Raw genomic sequence first — 21,128 nt, forward strand, 5'->3', positions numbered from 1 at the left:
CAGTTTGTTTTAAAAGGATGTCTGAGTTGTTTTTTTAATACACATTCCGCAGCAAATCTCAATGTATTTTCTCTTAAATGCAGCTGAAACTGTACATTTAGTTTTCATACCTATTGCAGCTCACTTTGGTCTGCGGTGATTCCGAGCTCCTCTACACCAGCACGTTAAAAATCCCCTTATCATCTTTCCAAATTTAGACAAACGACCCACTTTCTCTGCTGAGATCCAATCTTGAGAACCTCTGTTACTCTCTGATGCACACACTGCCAAGTTACTTTAGAAATGTGCTTTTTTGTTTACCGACACTCTTTATTCTCCTCTTAATATCTGTAGAAGGTTGGTGTGCACGGAACTCGTCGCCTCCTGAGCATCACCAAAAACAATTCAGTCAAACATTCTGTCTTCAAATTTTTCTCCACTATTAAAGTAAGATTTCAATCACAGGGAGAGAAGTTTACAATTGTTGTAATGGCTCCACCTGAAGTTTAACAAGTATTTATCAAGAAAAATAGAATCACACAATTTGTATAGTAATTGTTAGGGATGTCCCGATCCGATCGGTAGATATCGGATCGGGGCCGATATTAGTGATTTGTGAGTGATCGGGGATCGGCAAATCCAGCCGATCACCCCTCCGATCTAGACTATTATATATAGACTATTGAGTATATTTGCAATAGCAGTGTGAGTATCGGATCGGGAAAGTATCGGTATCGGCCGATACTCAATTCTGAAAAATCGGATCGGTATCGGGGGCAAAAAAGTGTGATTGGGACATCCCTAGTAATTGTATTCATTCTTATTCCCAATGGGTAATTTACTAATAATATAAATAAGTTTAAATAAAGGTTATTATTTTAATATATTGTATAATATATATAATGTAGGCTGTATTTTGTTGTGCTGATGTGGCTTGGATCTTTTGGGCTTTTGATGATACCTTATTCTTAATCTTGATTTTTTTAATGACTTTTTAGAAAAAATTTTAATCACATATTTCTATTTTCTTTTTTGCAAAGTGTTATAATTTCATGCAAAGCACTTTGTGTATGAACTAACAATAATAACAATGATGATAATAATAATTATTGTTATTATTATTATTATAATCATCATCATCATCATTATTGTTATCATTATTATGATATATAATTTGCATTATTTATTTATAAGTATAAGTTTATTGTAGTTTTGATGATCCAGTTATATCACCACCAATCATGATAAGGCTCTTTCTGTGATCTTCGGCTTCTTTCGGCTCCACTCGGCTCCACTCGGCTCTCAGCGGTCTCCAGTGGGAGTGGCTGCAGGCTTACTTCCTGGTCCTGTCGCGGTCCGTCCGGACGGACCTGTTTTTCTGGGGGGGGGGGATATATGTTTCTGTCGGAGGCGGTGGTTCTGCGCCGGGATCTGTTCGCATTAGCCGGACAGAAGCGCCTCGCGGGCGGCGGCGATGCGGACAACTTTTCCCTGGAGGTTGGTGAAGTTTGTGTCGGCCGCGGCGCTGCTCGCGCTCCCGCTTCTGTTCGCGCTGAGCGGTTGGACCGAGAGCGAGGATCCGTTCCTACCGAGCCTGCTCCCCGCGGAGGACTACCGCCTTATCTCCCCCCAGAGCTACCGGCTCCTCCTCGACCAGCCGCACGCCTGCCGGGACCGCAGCCCGGTTCTGGTGCTCCTGGTTCCGGTGGCGCCCCGGGACGCTGCTGCGCGGCGGGCGGTCCGGGCCACGTGGGGCTCCGCAGGGGCGGACACCCTCACCTTGTTCTTCGCGGGGGTCCCGGCAGGTGAGGACCAGGGGTCCCTCCTCCAGGAGGAGAGCCGGCGCCATGCAGACATCATCCAGATGGACTTTGTGGACAGTTACCAGAACCTGACCATCAAGACCCTGATGATGATGAACTGGGTGGCGACCCGCTGCCCCGACGCCTCCTACGCCATGAAGGTCGACGCAGACATCTTTGTCAACGTCTTCTACCTCCTGGAGCTCCTCAGGACCTTCCCCAGGACGGGCTACATCACCGGGTCGGTGATCCGGGACGGCAGACCCAGGAGGAACCCGGACAGCAAGTGGTACCTGTCGGAGGAGCAGTACCCCGAGGACTACTTCCCGCCCTACGTCTCCGGCGCCGGCTACGTCTTCTCCGCCGACCTGGCCCGGCGGATCTCCTGGGCCTCCGGGTTCGTCCGGGCCATCCCCATGGAGGACGTCTACGTGGGGCTGTGCCTGCGGGTCCTGGGGGTCCGGCCGGTGTACTCCCGGAGCCTGCTGGGCCTCAGGAACCTCTTCGAGATCCGATCGCTGGAGTACGAGCGCTGCAGCTTCGCCCGGCGGGTCATCGTCAACGGGTTCCAGCCGGCGGAGCTGCAGGAGGTCTGGAGGGACTTCTCTAGAGGTCACAGCAGCTGCTGACCCCCCACCCCACCCCACCCCACAGGGAGGGAACCACAGCCATCAGACCCGGTCCAAGAGTCAGAGTATCCGGTCCCGTCTGAACCGTGAAGTCACATCATCAAATACTTCGAATTTAACTGTGCCTAAGTAGTAAAAGTGTTTCTTTAAAAAGACTCAATGAATGAATGCAAGACAAATTTAAGTTTGATCGTTTATGTTCGTCACACTTAAAAAGTTTATTGAATTTTGTTTAAATTCAGATATTTTAGAATAACATGTTAATAGGAAAGAAAAAAAAGTGCAATATTAGTTAACTGATTAATTTTTTACCATTTTTTTAATCAAAAATTTGCCAAAAGTCTTTTTTTTTTTTTTAAGGGTTTTTCTTTGTTAAAATTTAGTTTTCTAGTTGGAAGTTAAGACTGTTTTTTACACCACAAAGTAAAAACGGATCATTTTTGCATTTTCCACCTTTTGGATCCGTTTTTTTTTTAAGTCGTGCTTTCAGTGACTCCCAGCACCGTTGTCGTGGAAACGACTCCCAGAATGCCACAACATCTGACTTAAATGTCGGAATACTTGGTGGTTCCCAACGTGTGGAGCAGATGTGGCTTTTAAACAAGAAATCGTGATATTATGATCACAATAATTCACTTTGCGCAGGTGGATTTTCAGGAATTATTGCACTTTTTTGTTATATGTTACTTTAAATCGTCTCTCAGTGATTCTACAAGTAGAAAATTCACATTTCCAATTGAAGCCAAAAACTTTAAAAAGAAGCCATTTTTCCCCACGAATGCATATTATAAATAGAATTATATATTAAATAAATTTGTTTCTAATTTAAAAGAAAAAACCCACTAATATTTTAGCACCCTCATTTCACATTTGATTGTGAATTAACTCTATCATTATTGTTATAATTATTAAATTACCATGAGCAATGTTTCAGGGAATTTAACTAAATGGTTACTTTAACAACGTCTTTTACTTTTTTAACAGCAAATCAACATTTGCCAAATGTTTCTGCACCATCTGCCTGACAGACGGAACCGTCTGAGCTGTAATCCGAGTAAAAATATCCGCTGTATGGCCTCTCGCTATTTAAACCTGTTGGCCTTAAATATATTTATAGCATGCACTCTATTTATAAAAAGAATAAGTATGTTCTGTTTACCGTAAATCTTGTGTGTTTACTAGTTTCTCACCTGCAGGTGGCGCCGTTACAGCCGTCCTGAACCAAACGTGCGGTTTGAGACGAGGTTGGTGGCTGCCACTAGAGGGCATTCAAGAGACGTGTTGTGTTGTAATGGCTCCACCTACAGGAGAGAAATGTATGTGCAATATTGGCGTCGCTCGGTCCTTAAAGCCGATGTTTTTAAAGAGACTCTAGAGTTTCTTCTGCTGTTTACTGATTTATGAAAGTCAGTTTTATACCAAAGTCTCTGTAACGCTTGTTCAGTTTGTGCCTGATGGGTCGGAGGAGCTCCGTTACCCACAATCCACTGAGCCTCACGCAATAACTTCAGGATATCCTAAATTGTCACGTGTATCAGGGTTGGATGTCGGTTTGTTGTGCAGATAAGAGAAAAGTTTTTGTAGGTTTTACCTTTACTGATCTCGATATATCAGAATAGCAATTTAGCCGCTAACGCATACAGTCCAGCCTTGCAATACCATTTTGTACCACTTGGTGCTGCGTTGAGTTACTTCCATGCCGTCAGTACAGAAATGAAAAAAGCAGTTGAAGCAAATCTGACAGATGGAAGAAAAAAAATGGCAGTAACAAGGACTGACGCTCTCACTGTGACTCTCTACTGCCACCTAGTGAACAAAAAGTCTTCACCGCCAACTTTATGTACCGTACCTTTAAGACATTAAACGTAAAGATGTGTTTGAGATGGAACTCAGTGCAGCTATCCTGGATGTAAGCAGTTAGCGGTTTGGAGTATGATTCCCGGGTCGAGTCTGTAAAGTGTTCGTTTTACCGTATTATCCAGACTATACGTCACATCTGTCGTCCCTCAACTCTATAACTTAAGTTGTTTCAGTGAAAAACTGATGTAATAGAGGTTTTTCTGTGTGGCCGTGTTCTGTTGTCACACAGTGACATCTAGTGGTCAGTTGAGCTAAAAACAAAGTGTGGCCTATAGTCCAGGATGTACGGTAATGGTTCTTGCTTGAGGTTCAGGATCTTTAAAGAGAACGAAGACGTTCCACTGCAGGTTTATTGATCGGGATCGATCTTCTGTGCCTCTTCATGCTTGTTTTGTAGCTCTGCTGGTAAAATCCAGTCAAACACACTTTGACCTTTATCACCAAAACGCCTCAGTGATTTTTACTTCTGAGAAAATGCTTTTTATAATTTATCTGGAGCAAAGCTCTGACAGGAAATCTTGTTTTCATGCTGCTGTTGTTTCCAAGCACTTCCTGATGTTTAAGTTCAATATGCTGGAATCAAATGCTGAATCAATAAAAAAAAAGATGCTGAAATTAAAGAACTAGGTCTGATTTCTTATTCTCGTAAATTCAGTTGAAACTGTTTGGAAAATGTAAATAAAACTTGATTTTTCTTCTCATAAAAGACATTGAGGTTTTTTTTCCCCAATGGAAAGGTTATGTCAAACATTTACATTCATTAACATGACAAACAATAGCTCACTTGAAACTCAGCACAATGAAACTATTTAAATTTTTACGTTTTATATCGTTATATATGTATTTTACTGTTAAAATGTGTACGATTACTTTATTTGACCACCAGATGGCGCCAAACCACAACATAAATCAGCTCAATAGTCCTTCAACGTTTTAACCAACAACAAATAATTCGGATTAATATAAATATTTAAATACATAAATTAATACCATAAAAACAAGATCAAAATAAAAACTAAAACAAAAAGAACCAGGTTAAAAAAAGGGAATAATTCCTTTAAAAAATATTTCCAAAGTGTAAAATGCAATATTTGAGGAAAAAATGTATGTAATCCATTTTGTAAAAAAGTTTTAACATTAAAAAAAGTGAAGGGCTTTTGAATACATTCTCTAAAATGTTATTTGTGTAGTTTTAAAATATGTGTAAAAACTATGCTATGTTCTATATATGGATATTTGTGACCACATTTTAAAACAGTAGACATTTTTATTAAATGTCCTTGTTTTAGTGATTTTAGCAATTTTCGACTCTTTTAGTATATATTAATGTAAGTTGCCGATTTATTTTTTCTTTTTATTATTTGAGCTCTTTTTAGATAATATTTTAGGGACAATTTCAAATATTTCTTTTTTTCATTCTCGCCAATTCAGCTGTTTTTGTCACAATTTTTGAAAGTAATTTTAGTTGTTTTATTTTATTGTATTTATTTTAGCTGTTTAATTTAACTGTCTTTTTTTTTTTTAACACTTTAAGTTATTTTAGACATTTTTGTTCATTTAGCTCTTAGCATTTTCTTTCTATTTTAACTAGAAGAATCTCTTTCAAAAGCGTTAAAAGAGTAATGAAAAGAAATCAGATTATGTACAAACTCCATACAGATTATTTACAGTGGCAGGCCTGCTGCCGGTAACAGTGTGAGTAGTTTCTACATATAAAAGCAGCAGGTGTATTATAGCAGCGGGATGAACAGCAGAATGTACAGACTGGTAGTATTGCACAGTGTAAAGTAAAAGTAAGTGTCTAACATTGACGTAAATAATCCACACAAGGACGCTGATATTGCACATGAGACAATATTACACAAAGCTCTCCTTCTCTGGGTCTTATAGAAAATGGATCCTGTTGCTCGTGCGGTGCTCAGGTGGCGAGCAGAAAGTCCAACACCTTCACTATGTTGTGCAGGCGCTTCCTGTCCTGTAGGGATGGAGTGACGCCAGCAGCATGTGGAGGAAGATAAAACATTTTCACACGTGAACTGACAGCTTTCCCCCCTCCTCCTTCTCCGTCTCTCCACGGATCGTCCGTTTTTCTCTCAGTTTGTCCTCCATCTTTATCACACGGTTTTACACACTGTGTGGGAGTTCATGCTGCAGGCCGTCACAGAGCAGCCATGAAAACACTCCCTCCTCCTCTGCTGCTACTGCTACTGCTACTGCTACTACTGCTGCTGCTGCTGCTGCTGCTGCTACTGCTACTGCTACTGCTACTGCTACTGCTACTGCTACTGCTGCACTCAGTCTTCAACATTCTGATCACTCACATCATGAACCAGGTTGCAGGCCAACCATCTGGAGAACATCTAGAGAGTCTGAAGGTCATTTAGAGTGTCTGAAGGACATTTTGGAGGACCTGAAGGACCTTTTTGATGGTCTGAATGACCTTTTAGAGGATCTGAAGGACATTTAGAGGGTCTGAAGGACCGTTGAGAGAGCCTGAAGGACATTTTTGAGGATCTGAAGGACATATAGAGGGTCTGAAGGACCGTTGAGAGAGCCTGAAGGACATTTTGGAGGACCCGAAGTACCTTTTAGGTGGTCTGACACTTACAAGGTTTGAAGGGGTCCTTACATGAAGTAATAGTTACTTCCTCTGATTTGCCACCAGGTGGAGCTATAATAATAAGTATAATACATGTGCATGTGTATTCAAGTATAAAGTATCTCTCCCCAACCAATGACGACGTTGTACAGGAAAAATTCCCCCAAACTTTTATTTTCTCTTCTGTTGCTAAATGATTAATTCCCCATTTCTTTAACAATCTGATCCCAACAAGAATCGCCAGAGAAGATTAGACCTTTTCAAATGATTAATATTAGATTGATTCCTACAACGATCTTGTAACAGTGAAAAGATTTACCAAACGAATCAGTAAAACGAATTAAAACATGTTTGTACTTAATATTGCTTGATTAAACTTTATTCTTTCTTAATGATATTTTAACTTTATATTATATTTCTATCTATTTTATTCTATTCTGTGTGGAGCAACATTGCATAGAATTTCCCTCCGGGATTAATAATGTGTTTCTATTCTATTCTATTCTATTCTATTCTATTGTATTCTGTTAAATTTATCTAAATATTAAATTTTGTTCATGTACATCTGCTGTTTTAATTGATACATTGAAAAATGCATTACTAAATATTATTATTATTCAAATAATTTATGATTAATTTCAATAAATATCAGTCTTAAACTTCACTTATTATTGAATTGGTCTCGTTTGCGCGCATTGAGAGAGACACACCCTTTAGCACGGGCGCAGATCTGTTCATAACACCAGAAAGGCCTCGCGCTCTGTGGGCGGAGCTACACCCACGGACGCTCGTGAAGCTGCTTCCAGGACAACACGGTGCAACGTGCATTTGCATGATCAGAGAGGCTGAGAGAAGCTGCTGCAAAGACAAGAAGAAGAAGAAGAAGAAAAAAAAACACCACAAAAAAGAAAAAAAGAAAAAACCCACCGACGCACGAGGCTTCCTGCAGAGGGGATGTGATGGAAAGTGTGTGACTTTTGAAGTCTGTCTGCTTTCAACAAGCTGCACAAGGAAAGCTGCAGGAGTCTGCGTGAGTACATTTCATCTGCTTTGCGTTTGTCTGTGCACTCTCTTCTGCAGCGGCCATGAAGGTCATTAAATAACCTCAGATCAAATTATTTAAAGAAGCCAACACATACTGCATTTGATCAACAACTTTTACACATTTAGAATCTGAAATATGGAACCCGATGAAGTGTTGTTGCTTTTAATCCCACTTCCTACCACAAGGGGGAATCACTCTTGCGTACAGCTGGGTTTGTGGATTAATTGAAACTCTTTAAAATCAGATGGAACTGAACTCTGAAGTCCATAAATGACACAAAACAACCTTAAATCTTTCAAATATTATATTTTAAACATTAAATATATATATCGCCATTTATCGAGGATAAAATGCTTGTTTCAAAATAACCAACAGAATGTGAAAAAAGCAACAACCAGGAAGTTAATTTAAAGAGTTTTCTACATTTAAAATGTGAAATGTGAAACTTGATGAAGTGTTCTACGTTGTAATACCACTTTCTACCACAAGATGTAATCGCGCCTGTATACAGTTGGTTTTTAGATGACCATAAACTCTTTAGAATTAGATGAAGATAGACTCAAACTCATTGTTTTCTATCTTTGTTGGAAATCCCGACGTTACATCTCATCTTTTTAGTAACAGCTGAGTCATGTAATATTATCTAATATTAGCGACTTCAAAGGTACAGTGGATCATATTTTAAATGTTTAGTATTAATAAATAACTTCAAATTATCAACAGAATGAGGAAAAAGTTGAACATTTAGTTTTATACATAAAGAAAATAATATGGAATAATAAGCCCGATGATGTGTCCCAGGTTGTAATACCAGTTTGTACCACAGGGGGTGCTGTGAATCACTGTAGCTCACAAGCTGTCCTCTGGTTAGTTAAAAAGAAAACAGAACGTTAGTAGATTAAAGTGTGAATGGAATCTACCAACTACGTAAAAAAGAAAAAAATAATCTCACGTCTGCCACCTGAAGGATAAAAGTGGAACTGCAGAAATGTTGTGTTTTTTTACATTCGAAGCGGGTTAGTTTGGTTTTGTGTTGCTGTTCTAAACTTTTCAGCCTTAACGAAGAAGTAACAACTAGAGAGTAAAATACTCCAGTGAAGACCAGTAAAGTTGTAGTTCTCATGGTTGGTAAACACCTGAATCGTGACGCAGAGCGAGTAGATCTGCAGGTTTATTTTCCCTTTAGTGTCACTCTGATTGCAGAATAACTGAATATCGTTGAGGAGCCTGCTGTGTCGTGTCGTGTTCTGCTCATGTGTTGCTCCTGCCCACCGTCCCGTGTTCGTGCTTTGGCTCATTTGTTGTTGCATGTGTGTGGTTTTTTTTTTTTTTCTTCCTCCTCAGCTTCTGCACAGAGACCGCCGGCTCGGCTCCACCGCCCACAAGATGCACATGAATAGCTTATTAAATCAATGGAGTAAGTACCCGGATATTTAAAAATTCTCCTCGCACAATGATTTTTTTTTTTTTTGTGTGTGTGTGTGTGTGGGGGGGGGACCCTGAACGCACCATGCTGAGAAACTCCAGCTGTGTGTGTCTATAGCGAGACGTGTGCATGTGTTTGGTGTGTACATACCGACCTGCAAATGTCAACAGGCTGTATTCTTCTAAGAGTCAGGAGTGTCCAACATAAGGCCCGTGGGCCAGAAAAGGCCCGTATAAGGCTCCAATCGGGCCAAACCACCAAACAAATTGTAAAAATTAATAAGAAAACATACTTTTTTTTTTACAAGTTTTGGAGAGAACACAACATTGGCTTTATGTTGAGATTTTAGTCATTTTCAGTAGTGAGTGTTTCGTTTTGCACATATATCAACATTTCCGTCATGCGTACTCTCCACCACAACAAAGAAAAACGTTAAAATTAAAAGGTTGTTATGGCTCTATTTTGCCGGCCCAGCCAAGATGATATTACCAATTGTGGCCCAATGTGTTTTACACTCCTGTTCTAAGTTGATTGAGCCTTTCGATCTTGACTGGGAGCGTCCAAACCAAGAAGTTCAAATTTATTTATTTATTTTTCAAATCTGGTCTGAGGCAAAAGTAAAGATGAGGTTATTTACGAGTCCCGGTAGGCGTGTGTGCAGGTGCTGTGCTGTGCAGGGTTTGTGTTGAGCTCTGCATTGTTCTGAAATAGAAAGACTCGAGCTCAGCATGCAGCGCACAGGAACAGAGGGAAGGATCCTCTGACCTTCCCTCCGAGCTCCACTCGTCCTGCACCGGCTGCAGGTTTCCTCTGGAACTCTCCTTCTCACTTCAGTGCCAGTTTACACATGATTTTAGACCCCCCCCCCCCCCAAAAAAAAAAAGATTTATTACAGAAATTATGACACAAATAAATGATGCAAAATGTATGAATAGCGACAGAATTTGCAAAATAAGTAGTCTCAACCCTCGTTTGCCGAGTTTTGGTTGTGATTTACTGAAAGGTTACGCGTAGGGACGCCCCCTATACCAGTGTCAGGTCTCGGGTCCGATACTGTATTACGTGACATCATCCATCAGCGCCGCAGGTTCACAAGAGAGCACCAGTGGTGTCAGTGGTTCGAAGATTCTTTAACATGAATGAGAATGACAGAAGTAAATTATTAGACAGACTGTAAATTATGTTCTGCCAAAATATCAAGAGGAGGAGAAAGATAATCCGGGCTTTCTAGCGGACGGAGCGAATCAACGCAACGCAGTGCATTTTGGGTAGTGAACAAACAATCCGAAGAAGCAGAATTTGAATTCTAAAAATTTGAAAAAAAATTTTTTTTGACAAATGTGCCTTCTAGTCTAGAAAATACGGTATTGCACTTTTGTTTCGTATTTTTATTCTAAAAATTCACTATTTTTAAATACATTTTTCAAACTGTTATTGACTAGAATCATATAGAATCACGCTCATCGTAGCCCGGTAGGATTTCTAATCTAAGTTTACGGATTTAGATTCAGCAGTGCTCCGTTTGTCTCTCCGAGCTGTTTCCATGCTGATCGACTTAACGGCTCAAGGTCAGAATTAATTCACGGGCTGTTTTTTTATTTTTTCTTCTTCCTCCGCACTCGGTCCAGCGTGCCTCGACTTGGTTCTGAATCAGGTTCTTGGCAGACCATCTGTGTTGTGGATGACAGTTTGGATTACTGCACAGGCTTGTTGTGGGAGTCTGGACAGTGTGGAGATGGATGGATGGATGGATGGACGGACGGACGGACGGACGGAGAGTGACTCTTCCTTTCACTTGGATGTGGGGATTTGAGGAGGGATTCCCTCTCATGCAGATCATCAGCACTGTGGAGAACTAAGCCCCCTGAGAATAATCTGGAGAATAATCTCTGACAAATCCCGTGAACTTCACATCTTGTCCTTATGATCTCTCGCTCGGCGCCGCCTCTTTATTCTCTATCTTGAGTGTCTGAGGGTCAAGTATCGACATAACAATGTGAAGACTTGCGTCGATGATATTAATGTCTTTAGGCTTTAAATTACGTTTCTTTCCCTTAATTAACAGTGCTCTTTCTCTTGCCTCAAATACTACTACTAATTTACCAATAGTGTAATCAAACATCCATGATGATGATGACGGATGATGGACACATTTTTCTGATCTACCCTCTCGATCCACTGGTCAATCGGTTGCTAGGCAACACGATTAAACTGGTTTTCACTATGACAGAGTTGCTCTCGTTAAAAACTCTCTGGATATGAAGTTTTCAGAGTATTTGAAAAACTGTGTCTGATTTACGAAGATCCTGCATAAAACATGCCAAATTCTACTTGCACGCAGATATCTAACGCTTAAATGTTTGCGTGCGTGGTCTCAGTGAAACAAAACAAATCATGAAGTACCACTAAAGTCATGGGTGTATAATTTAGAAGAATATGCAGTGAGTGAGTGTTTCTGGCTCTTTTTTCAAGATAACGTAAAACGTGTTTGGACAATGTCGTGTTAATTATTATGTGCGACACAGTGATGAGTTCTGCCTGCAACTGGGCAGTTGTACAGCAAAGAGCCTAAATAGTGAGTGACTTGGTGCAAGGCTCCAATTCTCCGCTTTCGGGTATTTTTGTGATGTAAAAAGGTTCGAGGTCAGACTGTTAGACGCACATAAACTCCTGGAGTAGATCGGTGCGCTTCAGCCTGCGGACAAGTCGGATGGATCCAGACTTTTGTGAAGACATGACAACACTCATGAATCCGTTGACCCGCGTGTCCCCCCCCCCCCCCCCCCCCGGGGTGCGTTCGGGTCAACTGTAGCTCGACAAACGTTGCTGGAAGGCGCCGCGGTTTCAGTCCTGCTCGCTGGTGGGAGGCAGCGGGAAAGGAACAGAGATACATTGTGCCGTTTCTACATTTCGTATGACCTCCAACACCGTTTACAGCCCACTCGCCCATCTCGCACAAGTGGCATGTTGTTCTCAAGCAGGGTCTTTTTTTTCTCTCTCTCTCTCTCTCTCTCTCTCTGTCTCTGTGGAGGGAAATACAGAGCCGAGCATCTCTCTGTGTCTCTGCGGTCTGGGTGTCACTTTGTTGTGCAACAACAGCAACAACAACAAAAAAAAATCAGCGGCGTTTGTCTGGATGCCGTGCAGAACACAGAGAGAAGGTACAGGCTGATATGGTGAGACTCTCGGGTTCCCAGATGGCCTGAATGCATTTTTTAAAAGAGCTTTTTCTTCTGTTGTTCACAACCATGAACCAGTTCTTCAGTGAAGTGGTAACCGAGCTTCTCCTCGCCAGAGGAATCGGCTACTCTTAACGTTAATGCTAACAGTGGGCTCAGTGAGCAGGAAACGGAGACAGCAGCTCTACATTTTACTTTTTCTTCCGTGAAAAACCAGCGGCTACTCTTCACTCGTAGAAGCTAATGCTAATGTAGCTTCTCATCGCCGTATTAAACAGGTCCTGTAATGCTAACACCTGTAATGCTAATGCTGACAGAGCTTCTCGTCACTAGAGGTAACAGCTGCTGTAATGCTAAGATAGCCTATCTTCAATACATTAAACAGACGCTATACTGCTAAAACTAAAACCTCCTCTTCACTCTATTTAATGGTAATGCAAATGCTAAAATAGCTTCTCTTTACTGTATTAAACAGATGCTCTAATTCTAATGCTAACATAGCCACTCTTCACTTTCAGGACACTTCTCGTGTGATGCTAATGCGAACATAGCTTCTCTTTACCATATTAAACAACTCCTATAATGCTAATGCTAACATCACTCATCACTATAGGAAATGAATAATAATGGAAATAATGCATAGGTTTGATATAGCGCTTTTCGGGACACTCAAAGACACTTTACATTGCATTATTCATTCACTCCACACTCGATGGAGGTAAACTACGCTTGGAGCCACAGCTGCCCTGGGGCAGACTGACGGAAGCGAGGCTGCGCCTACGACCACCACCAACCACTCACTCTCACACTGCATCCACCCAGCCAGTTTGGGGTTCAGTTTCTTCCCCAAGGACACTTTGGTGTGTAGACAGGAAGTGATGGGAATCGAAGCCGCAACCTCCTAATTGGGAGATGACCGCTCTACCAGCCTCGCCATGCCGCCCCCCAACAGGTCCCATCGTTCTAATGCTAACATAGCCCCACTTCACTATATTAAACAGCCCCTGTAACGCTAATGCTAATGCAGCTTTTATTCACTGGAGGAAACAGCTTTTGCTTTTGTTGTTTACAACCGTGAACATGGCTTGAGGTTTTGTGTGGATGTGCGATCCTCTTACCGGCCTCCCTGAGTGCTAAAGCAGATACTGGTTTCACATGTGCTCATGAAAGAGGCTTCTGGATATTCAGTTTCAGTCCAGTAAAAAAGCTCCAGGCACAAAAACTAAACCATAGAATGACTCGATGGGTCACAGTACAGCTCGCATGCTACCTTTGATTTAATTATCCACTATTGTGATATCTGCTGTGATCGTCCCTGGAAGAATTTCACTATTGGTAAAGTTTCTACAGCTTTTAACAGCCGACTGCTCTCTCAGTGTTTGAGCGCTCCTATTTTAAGACGTCATATCAATACGCAGTGATTCGCTCAATGTTGGTGTTTCCACTGCTGTTCTGTGGAGGCAGCAGAAAGTTAGACGTACAAGGTACATCTTTCCTAACGTTCTGTTACTGCTAAAAGTACAATAACACATACTTTTAACAGAATATTTTATAAATGTGTGGTTTCCAAACCGCAAAAAAAACCCTCTTATTGCGTGTTTTTCTGTAAAAAATTAAGAAAATCTCATGAGTAGATAACGTCTCTACTTTTCTGGGCCTTCCTCTTTCCTCTTTCCTCCTTCCTCCTTCCTCCTTCCTCCTTCCTCCTCCTCCACCCCATAATTTGTCAACAAGCCTCTTCACATGTCATGTCCAAAATACCCTTAAGTCTGTTTCTGCATCCGTGACGTCTCCTCCATGAAGCTCGGCTTACAACACCAACCACATTACAGCTTCACCGTGGTATTTGGAGGTGTACCGCGGGGCAGTTCAGCCAGGAGCAGATTCCTTCTCGGATGTCCTGACGCTGGACAGGTCGGAGAAGAACTGTTAGTGATTAGCTTGGCTGATCAGAAATAGTTTCCGGCAAAAAAACTTTAGCGTAAGATGATCTTGAGCTCGGTAAATGAATCCGGCGAAGTGAGGTCAGTGGAGCGGAAAGACACAGAAGAAGAAATGTATAATGTATTATTTCCTGAGTGACGAGGCTTCGCTCTGAGAAAAAAAAACAAAAAGCCTCCACTGGAGCGTTTGTTTACGTGCTCTCATTAACCAGATGAGTTACCACTGTTAGCATCAATTTAGGGGCATTTATTTATAATGTCATGAGCAGCTGCTCTTCATTGGCGAGAACAGGGTCGCGTCTCTAATCTCATACTAATCAGTTACCAACACTTTTAACTGCTCAGAGTAGAAGCCTTACAGTTTTGTCTAACGTTGTAAAGCTGTTGGTTAAAGGATATTACTGGGAGATGGTACAGTTTGTTCGTCCAGCTTGTCTTTGTTGGGGACCGACGTCTTCACTTTTTACTAAAGCTAAATGCATGACAGAGAAACGGCAGCACTGCGACTCTCAGTTTTTCAGTAGCTGTACAACTAATCCCATCATGGTATTATTCTTTCCCTTTTTTAAATTTTTTTTCATTTCTTTTTTTCTTCTTTTCCCCCTTTTTTTTTCCTTTTTCCTTCATCTTTTTCTTTTTAAAATTTTTTCTTTTCTTTTTTTCTTCTCTTTTCTCTTTTAAATTCTTTTCTTTTTTTCACCCTTTTTTCTATTTTTTCTTTTTTCTTATTTTTTCTCTTTTCAATTTTTTTATTGAATTTTTTTCTTTTTTCCCATTTTCCTTTTTCCTTTTCTTTTTTCAATTTTTTGTTTTATTTTTTCCAATTATTTTCTTCTTTTTTTTCTTTCTTTCTTTTTTTTCTTTCTTTTTTTAACCCCATCGTGTTAAAAAGTTTTTGCTAAAACTAAAGCTTGTGAGCAGGACAGAGAGAAGCACCAACTTCATAACAATTTTCAAAAAGCATTGATTATAAGTTGAACAAGATGTTAACATAGGTTCATCAATGACAAGAATAATAAGCCCGGGTAAAACTTTATTGATATAGTAATTAGTAACTAACGCATCAGTGTTGTTATTCCCGTGGTTCATGTTTTAAGAGCAGGCCTGACAGGAATAAGCAGTTTTCTCCACGAGTGAAAAGAAGTTTAGAGAAGAGGAACGGCGTCACTATTTGCTAGAAACAACAGCAAACTGCAAACAGTGAGACAGACCGAGAGAGACGACAGCTTTAGAACATTTACTTATGATTTAAGCAACTGTTAGATGTTGCTTTTTGCACATGAGAAATCTTCAGTTTTTGTGAGTGTTACATCACTGGTTGATGGCCACCATGGAGGCTCTGCTCGGCCTGGTCTATCGCTATCAATCTGATTTCTATCGGTGATTCCTCCTGATGGAGGCAACGCTGTGGAAAATAGCTGGAGCAGCTCTGCCGTAATGATGGGCTATTAGAAACTGTCATGGCAGGAACAGTAATCCAATAATGTCCAATAACGTGATCATTTTAGCTGTGTCCTCAATCAATGAATATGACAACTAGATTATCCTCTATAGTTGTTTTTTTTGTTAAGCAAACCCTTTAATTTCGACTTCACTATTAACTTATTAAATGAAATATGTAATGGTTATTGGATCAAATATTGTATTACACAGTTACATTATTGGCTTTATTCTGTTTATAAAGGCCGTAATTATTCCGTTATCGGTTGCTCCAGGGCTGTTGGAGGCTACTGGGGCAGATTATTGGTCCGCTGTGGTGCAGTTGTCTCTCCAGGCTACTTACTTCATGTCTGAAGTCACTGCATCTCAGAGGATGTCGTTTCCCTCCCAAACTTTAACTTCAATCTGAACTCTGCACTTAAACCTCAAGTCTCCTTTCATCGGAGTAAGAATCGGCTTTTCATGAGAAGTTTCATCAGTTCATGAGCCACAAATCCAAAATTCACAAATGGATGAGCGTCTTGCTGAAGTTATTTCCATCAGCAGCTTCTTTTGTAGCTTTTATCAAATCCGTGTTGTAAATAGAAGACGGAAGTTCATGGTAGAGCCATCTTTGACAATCTATTTCCTCTTTTTTTCACACTGGTTCAACCAGAGTTGACTGGTGATTTTAAAAGTGACTAAAAGTCAATGAGTAAAAAAAAATCAGGGTTCACCCTTGACAGGTTCATTATGAACAACACTGACATAAAGACACATTCACAACTAGAGGCAGGTTTTAGATATATGGAGGGATTATTGGTGAAAAAAGGTTTTGAGCATTTAGCTCCTCTCTTCTGATTGGCTGGACAGAATGCTCTCTCCTAATTGGCTGTGAAATCAGTCAATCCCAGACAAGCACAGGTAGTGTATCACCAGATATCTCAGATGTGATGTGAAGTTCTTTTCCCACCAGTGTTCATCTACAAATCTCACATCGATAAAGAAGCACAAATATATATTTTCACCAAATTTACTGAAACAATTGTGGGAAAAATGTGAGCTTTAATTAAGACGTTGTAAAAGTGGCATTTGTTGTTGTGTACCTGTAGAATTTCTTTCACAAGTGCTCAAACCTTTTTCACCAATAGTACCGCCATATAGATCCACCAGTCGTGTTTTATTCTGGGTTAGTGGCGGTTTCTGTGTGGAGTTTTCATGTTTTGCTGGGCAAAGACAGAGAGGCAGGGGGGCTCGGACTCGGCAAATGAAGCCCACCCACCAAACAGACTCCACAAAGAAGAGCCACGAAACCCGATATACAGGATTTTTTTCATTGTGAGAGTGTGAAACATTACACCATTATGTAGTTACTTTTAAAAAAAAACACATTAATGCAGAGGAGGTTAGTTTACCCAACAATATTACAGAAATCCAAACTAAACGGTAAAAATACATTATTTTTGCTTGGCAGTTGCATCATTTTTTAAGTTTCCAACCTCCACTAGAAAATGTCCTGGCGTTGGTGCTTTGTGTGCTCGCAGGGTCTCGGTGAGTGCGTGTCCTCCGGGAAGTGAGCGCGTTATCAAGTTCATTAGCACGTGGAGTGTCAAAAATCTGAGCTTTTTCCCTTTTTGGCCTCGTGCGAGTCGAGTGAGTCAACGTCTGTGATGACACCTGGTGACATGAATCACCTTGTCTGGGGAGTGACACGGTTCCTCGTGGCTGCTCACAAGTCACTGGTGTTGAGTGCGCATGCACGCATGCACGCACGCACACACACACACACACACACGTTCCTCAGACAGATTCCTCGTGCTGACAGTCGGATCACTGGAGAAAAGTCTCACTTCCGTGTGAACGTGTTCTGACAGTTAAAACTTTCACGAGCAGCGCCGCTGATCGGCTGCGAGGACGTCAGCGCGGCCTCGGCCCTGATTTTTTTATTTTTTTTTACCGTAGATGGCGTGTTTGTCCAGACGCTGGTCGACCTCGCAGTGTGCTGCGATAACAAGACATTTCCTGGATTTTCCCCGGTTTGACCTTCGTATCCCACGTGTGAAAGGACACAGAGTTTCACACTCGCCTCAGCTCGCATGCAGAGGAATTCTGACCGGATTGCTCCTCGAGCAAGTTCACACTCAATTAAAAAAAAAAAAAAAAAAACAACCCTCTAATGGGATTGCTCTGCTGGCGTGTGTGATCTGAACCCAGATGTACCTCGAAAAGCTCTGGCACAAACCAATCTGTTTATCTTCTATCGTTCATCTTGATGGGTAAAGGCGGAGTGCATTCATACCAGTCCATCACAGGACAAACACAGAGACGGACAGTCACACATACATACTCATATTTACACAGACGGGTAATTTAGAGTAGATTTGAATACAACAGGATTGAATACATTATATTAAATACCTGTGGGGAACCTTCATCATCCTTTAATAGAGGAGGAGGGTTACATAACAATCCACCGTCTCCAACTTTACCCAACTAATTCAGCTTCAAAGGGTCATGGTCCATTTTGAGGGACCTCCTTTGTACCCCCATGTGACCACCTGATTCCAACGGCCACATTGAATGTCTCTAAAGCGCCATATGTTACCAAGCAGTGACACGCTGGGCTCTGTAGTCCATTTACATAGAAACCATCAACTGGTTATTTAGTGAAAAGCATGAACTGATGAAGGCACTTGGGTGAGGAGCTTCAGTCAAATGAGGAACTTAAGCATTTCTTGATGTTTGTTGTCCGTCAAACCAGGACGACAGCCTCTCTTAAATTTAATGGCGGTGTGACTCTGGATGATTGGAGCAGTAGTGTGTTTACATTCATTGCTTTTCTCTACACAATCAACCTGATTTGCATGATACTCTGAGGGTTGAAAGCCACCGTGCAAAATAAAGGTAACAATGAGCAGAGGCACGTTTTTAGATTATTGAACCTTTCTGTTCCAGGTACTTGGGTTGAATTGTGGCTATGGCCATCTATAACCTTCATTCCCCTTTTAATAGAACCTGACCGCTGCAGACTGAAAACACCTGACAAGAGCTGCAAGTACGTAGATGTTCTGAATGGCTCAAATCCTAACACACTCGTCTGCCTTTAACACAAAATGCTCACCTGCTATCTAATATATTTCACCCACAAACTGAGGCCTCGATAATAACACTAACTGATACTCTGAGCTCTTTAAAAGCTCCTGTTGAGTTGTCGGGTAGAAAATTCAGTTTTTTTAATAGTTGTGAAAGTTTCCATCTGTTTGCGTCATTTAGTGCAGTTTGACAACTGTTGGCGTGAACACGAAGCTCACCTCTTTTCTGTGCTTTGCTTCAGAACAGGAAACCACACAATGAGTGTGAACAGAGTCCCATCAGTTGGTGGTGTACACGGTTTAAAGTCTTTATAGCCGTGTTGATGCGATAAGAGTACGTCTGCAGAGTCTCACTCTGACATCTAAATGTGGATATTCTGGCCGGTGAAAGATCACGGCAGGCGGTAAGCCCAAAGTGCAGCCTTGAAAATGTCCAGAAACCAACACATGACGTAACATGTGGGAAGAGTCAGAGCTGGTTTGGATGAAGCCACCAGCTGATGGAAAAAGAGAAAGAGGGGCAGACGTGGTGGGAAACAGCAAAATGGTAGAAAGTGGAGTGTACCCAGGAAAACTTCTCTAGACAAAAACATACATTTATCCAGTTATCTTGCATTCATTTTTATTCAACCATCCATCTGTTCTTATATCCATCCCTTATTCAATTCATTTCTTCATCCGATCCTTTATCTATCCAGCCATCTCTCCATCTGTTTGTCCATTTATTTATACGTCTGTTAATTTATTTATTCACTCATTGCTCACCATTTATTGACATGTCTACCCATCCATCCATCTGTCATGTATCATCTATTATTCCATCCATGCATCAACCCTCCATCCATCCATGCATCTTCTATTATTCCATCCATCCATCCATCCATCGATGTATCTTCTATTATTCCATCCATCTATCAACCCTGCATCCATCTATGTATCTTCCATTATTCCATCCATCCATCCATCCATCCATCCATGTATCTTCTATTATTCCATCCACCCACCTGGAGAAAACCCAAGCACCCTCAGAAAGTGTGACAAAGCTAACCACTGCATCATAACAGGAATGAAATAAAGTAAACAATAACAGAATTTTATTTTTAGTCTCTACGTTGAGTGGCAGAAAAGAAGTGACAACAGTTGAAAAAAAGAGCACCGAGAGTCGGATCACAGAGCTGCGCTGTAAGCATTTCCCCCCCCCTGACAGAGCCGGGGTTGAAAAAGTGCAGTGATTGTTCAGTCCCGAGCCGGACCAACAAACGCCGGCATGAATAGCTGGGGTTGATTCCCCCTGCCTTGATAGACAAAACCCAGCCAATTGTGTTAGCGTGTCAGCGCGCGCTTCCCACCGGCGTCATTGTGACAAAACCAACTCTGGCCTTCTCTGCTGTCACGCCGGCCCTCTGTGGCTGAAAGTAGGTCAGGACTACCCACTTAGACCGGGTGTGGGAACTCTCACCGCATCCCAGACTTACACCAACAATTCTTTAACCGTAGAAATATGGAGTACCCCAGGGATCATGTGGTTATCACCAAAACCACAAATGTCGGTCTAGTCTAGGAATGCACCGATATCAGAATCGGGTATCGGGTCCGATATTTCAGTGAGTATTCATACTCAGAAAAAGAGTCTGCGATGTCGATTAGTAGTTTAATTGCACATCACGTAACTCTGCACCATGCTACATGCTAAAGAGTTTCAGGACTCTCATACCAGCGATGCTACATGCTAACCATAGTTAAAGTATGACTGATACACTCATTAACTTGCCTGAGCGTGTGACACAGCGAGCTCTATCTACAGTCTGTAGTACGCATATAAGGCGGTGTGTAGATAGATGCTACGCCCTGCCGTATGCGTACCGTAGACTGTAAAGCTGCTGGAGGTGTGTGAAGCGTTGACGCAGAAGTAACACGTATCATTTGTGTATGGAGTATGAATTAGGCTTCATAGCATTTAATAAGTACTCGTATCGGTATTTTGTATTGGCAAGTAGCCAAAGGTTAGTCGTCATAGAGGTGCATCCCTTGTCTAGTCCCATCAACAAAAGGATAGAATCACAATCGGAATCACAGTACTTTTTTTTATCCCTGGGGGAAATTCGTTGACATAGCTCCACACAGGTTGAAAAGGACAGCTTTAATAAAGTAAAAT

The 21,128-nt window shown here is 41.4% G+C and overlaps 2 protein-coding genes across 3 annotated transcripts in view; both read left to right on the forward strand.

Moving 5' to 3' along the window:
- Positions 1-1,365: 1,365 nt before the first annotated feature.
- Positions 1,366-4,966, forward strand: b3galt8 (beta-1,3-galactosyltransferase 8). The gene has a single exon (XM_080468258.1). It carries the CDS (start codon positions 1,454-1,456, stop codon positions 2,408-2,410), a length of 957 nt encoding a protein of 318 aa, XP_080324384.1. The 5' UTR covers positions 1,366-1,453; the 3' UTR covers positions 2,411-4,966.
- Positions 4,967-7,657: 2,691 nt separating this feature from the next.
- LOC308112156 (dual specificity testis-specific protein kinase 1) overlaps positions 7,658-21,128 on the forward strand; it is a 33,089-nt gene continuing 19,618 nt past the window's right edge. The window contains exons 1-2 of one of the 2 annotated variants that reach the window (XM_080467434.1): positions 7,658-7,899; positions 9,259-9,331. In XM_080467434.1, the coding sequence (XP_080323560.1) occupies positions 7,702-7,899; positions 9,259-9,331 (271 nt within the window). In that variant the 5' untranslated portion in view covers positions 7,658-7,701. The remainder of the gene's footprint in view (positions 7,900-9,258; positions 9,332-21,128) is intronic. The other variant, XM_080467433.1, reaches the window with a different exon arrangement.

This window comes from Lipophrys pholis (genome assembly GCF_963383615.2).
Source record: "Lipophrys pholis genome assembly, chromosome: 7".
Lineage (NCBI taxonomy): Eukaryota > Metazoa > Chordata > Actinopteri > Blenniiformes > Blenniidae > Lipophrys > Lipophrys pholis.

Excerpts from the sequence above, each read along its gene's own strand:
- b3galt8 (XM_080468258.1), top strand. The coding sequence starts at position 1,454 with ATGCGGACAACTTTTCCCTGGAGGTTGGTGAAGTTTGTGTCGGCCGCG.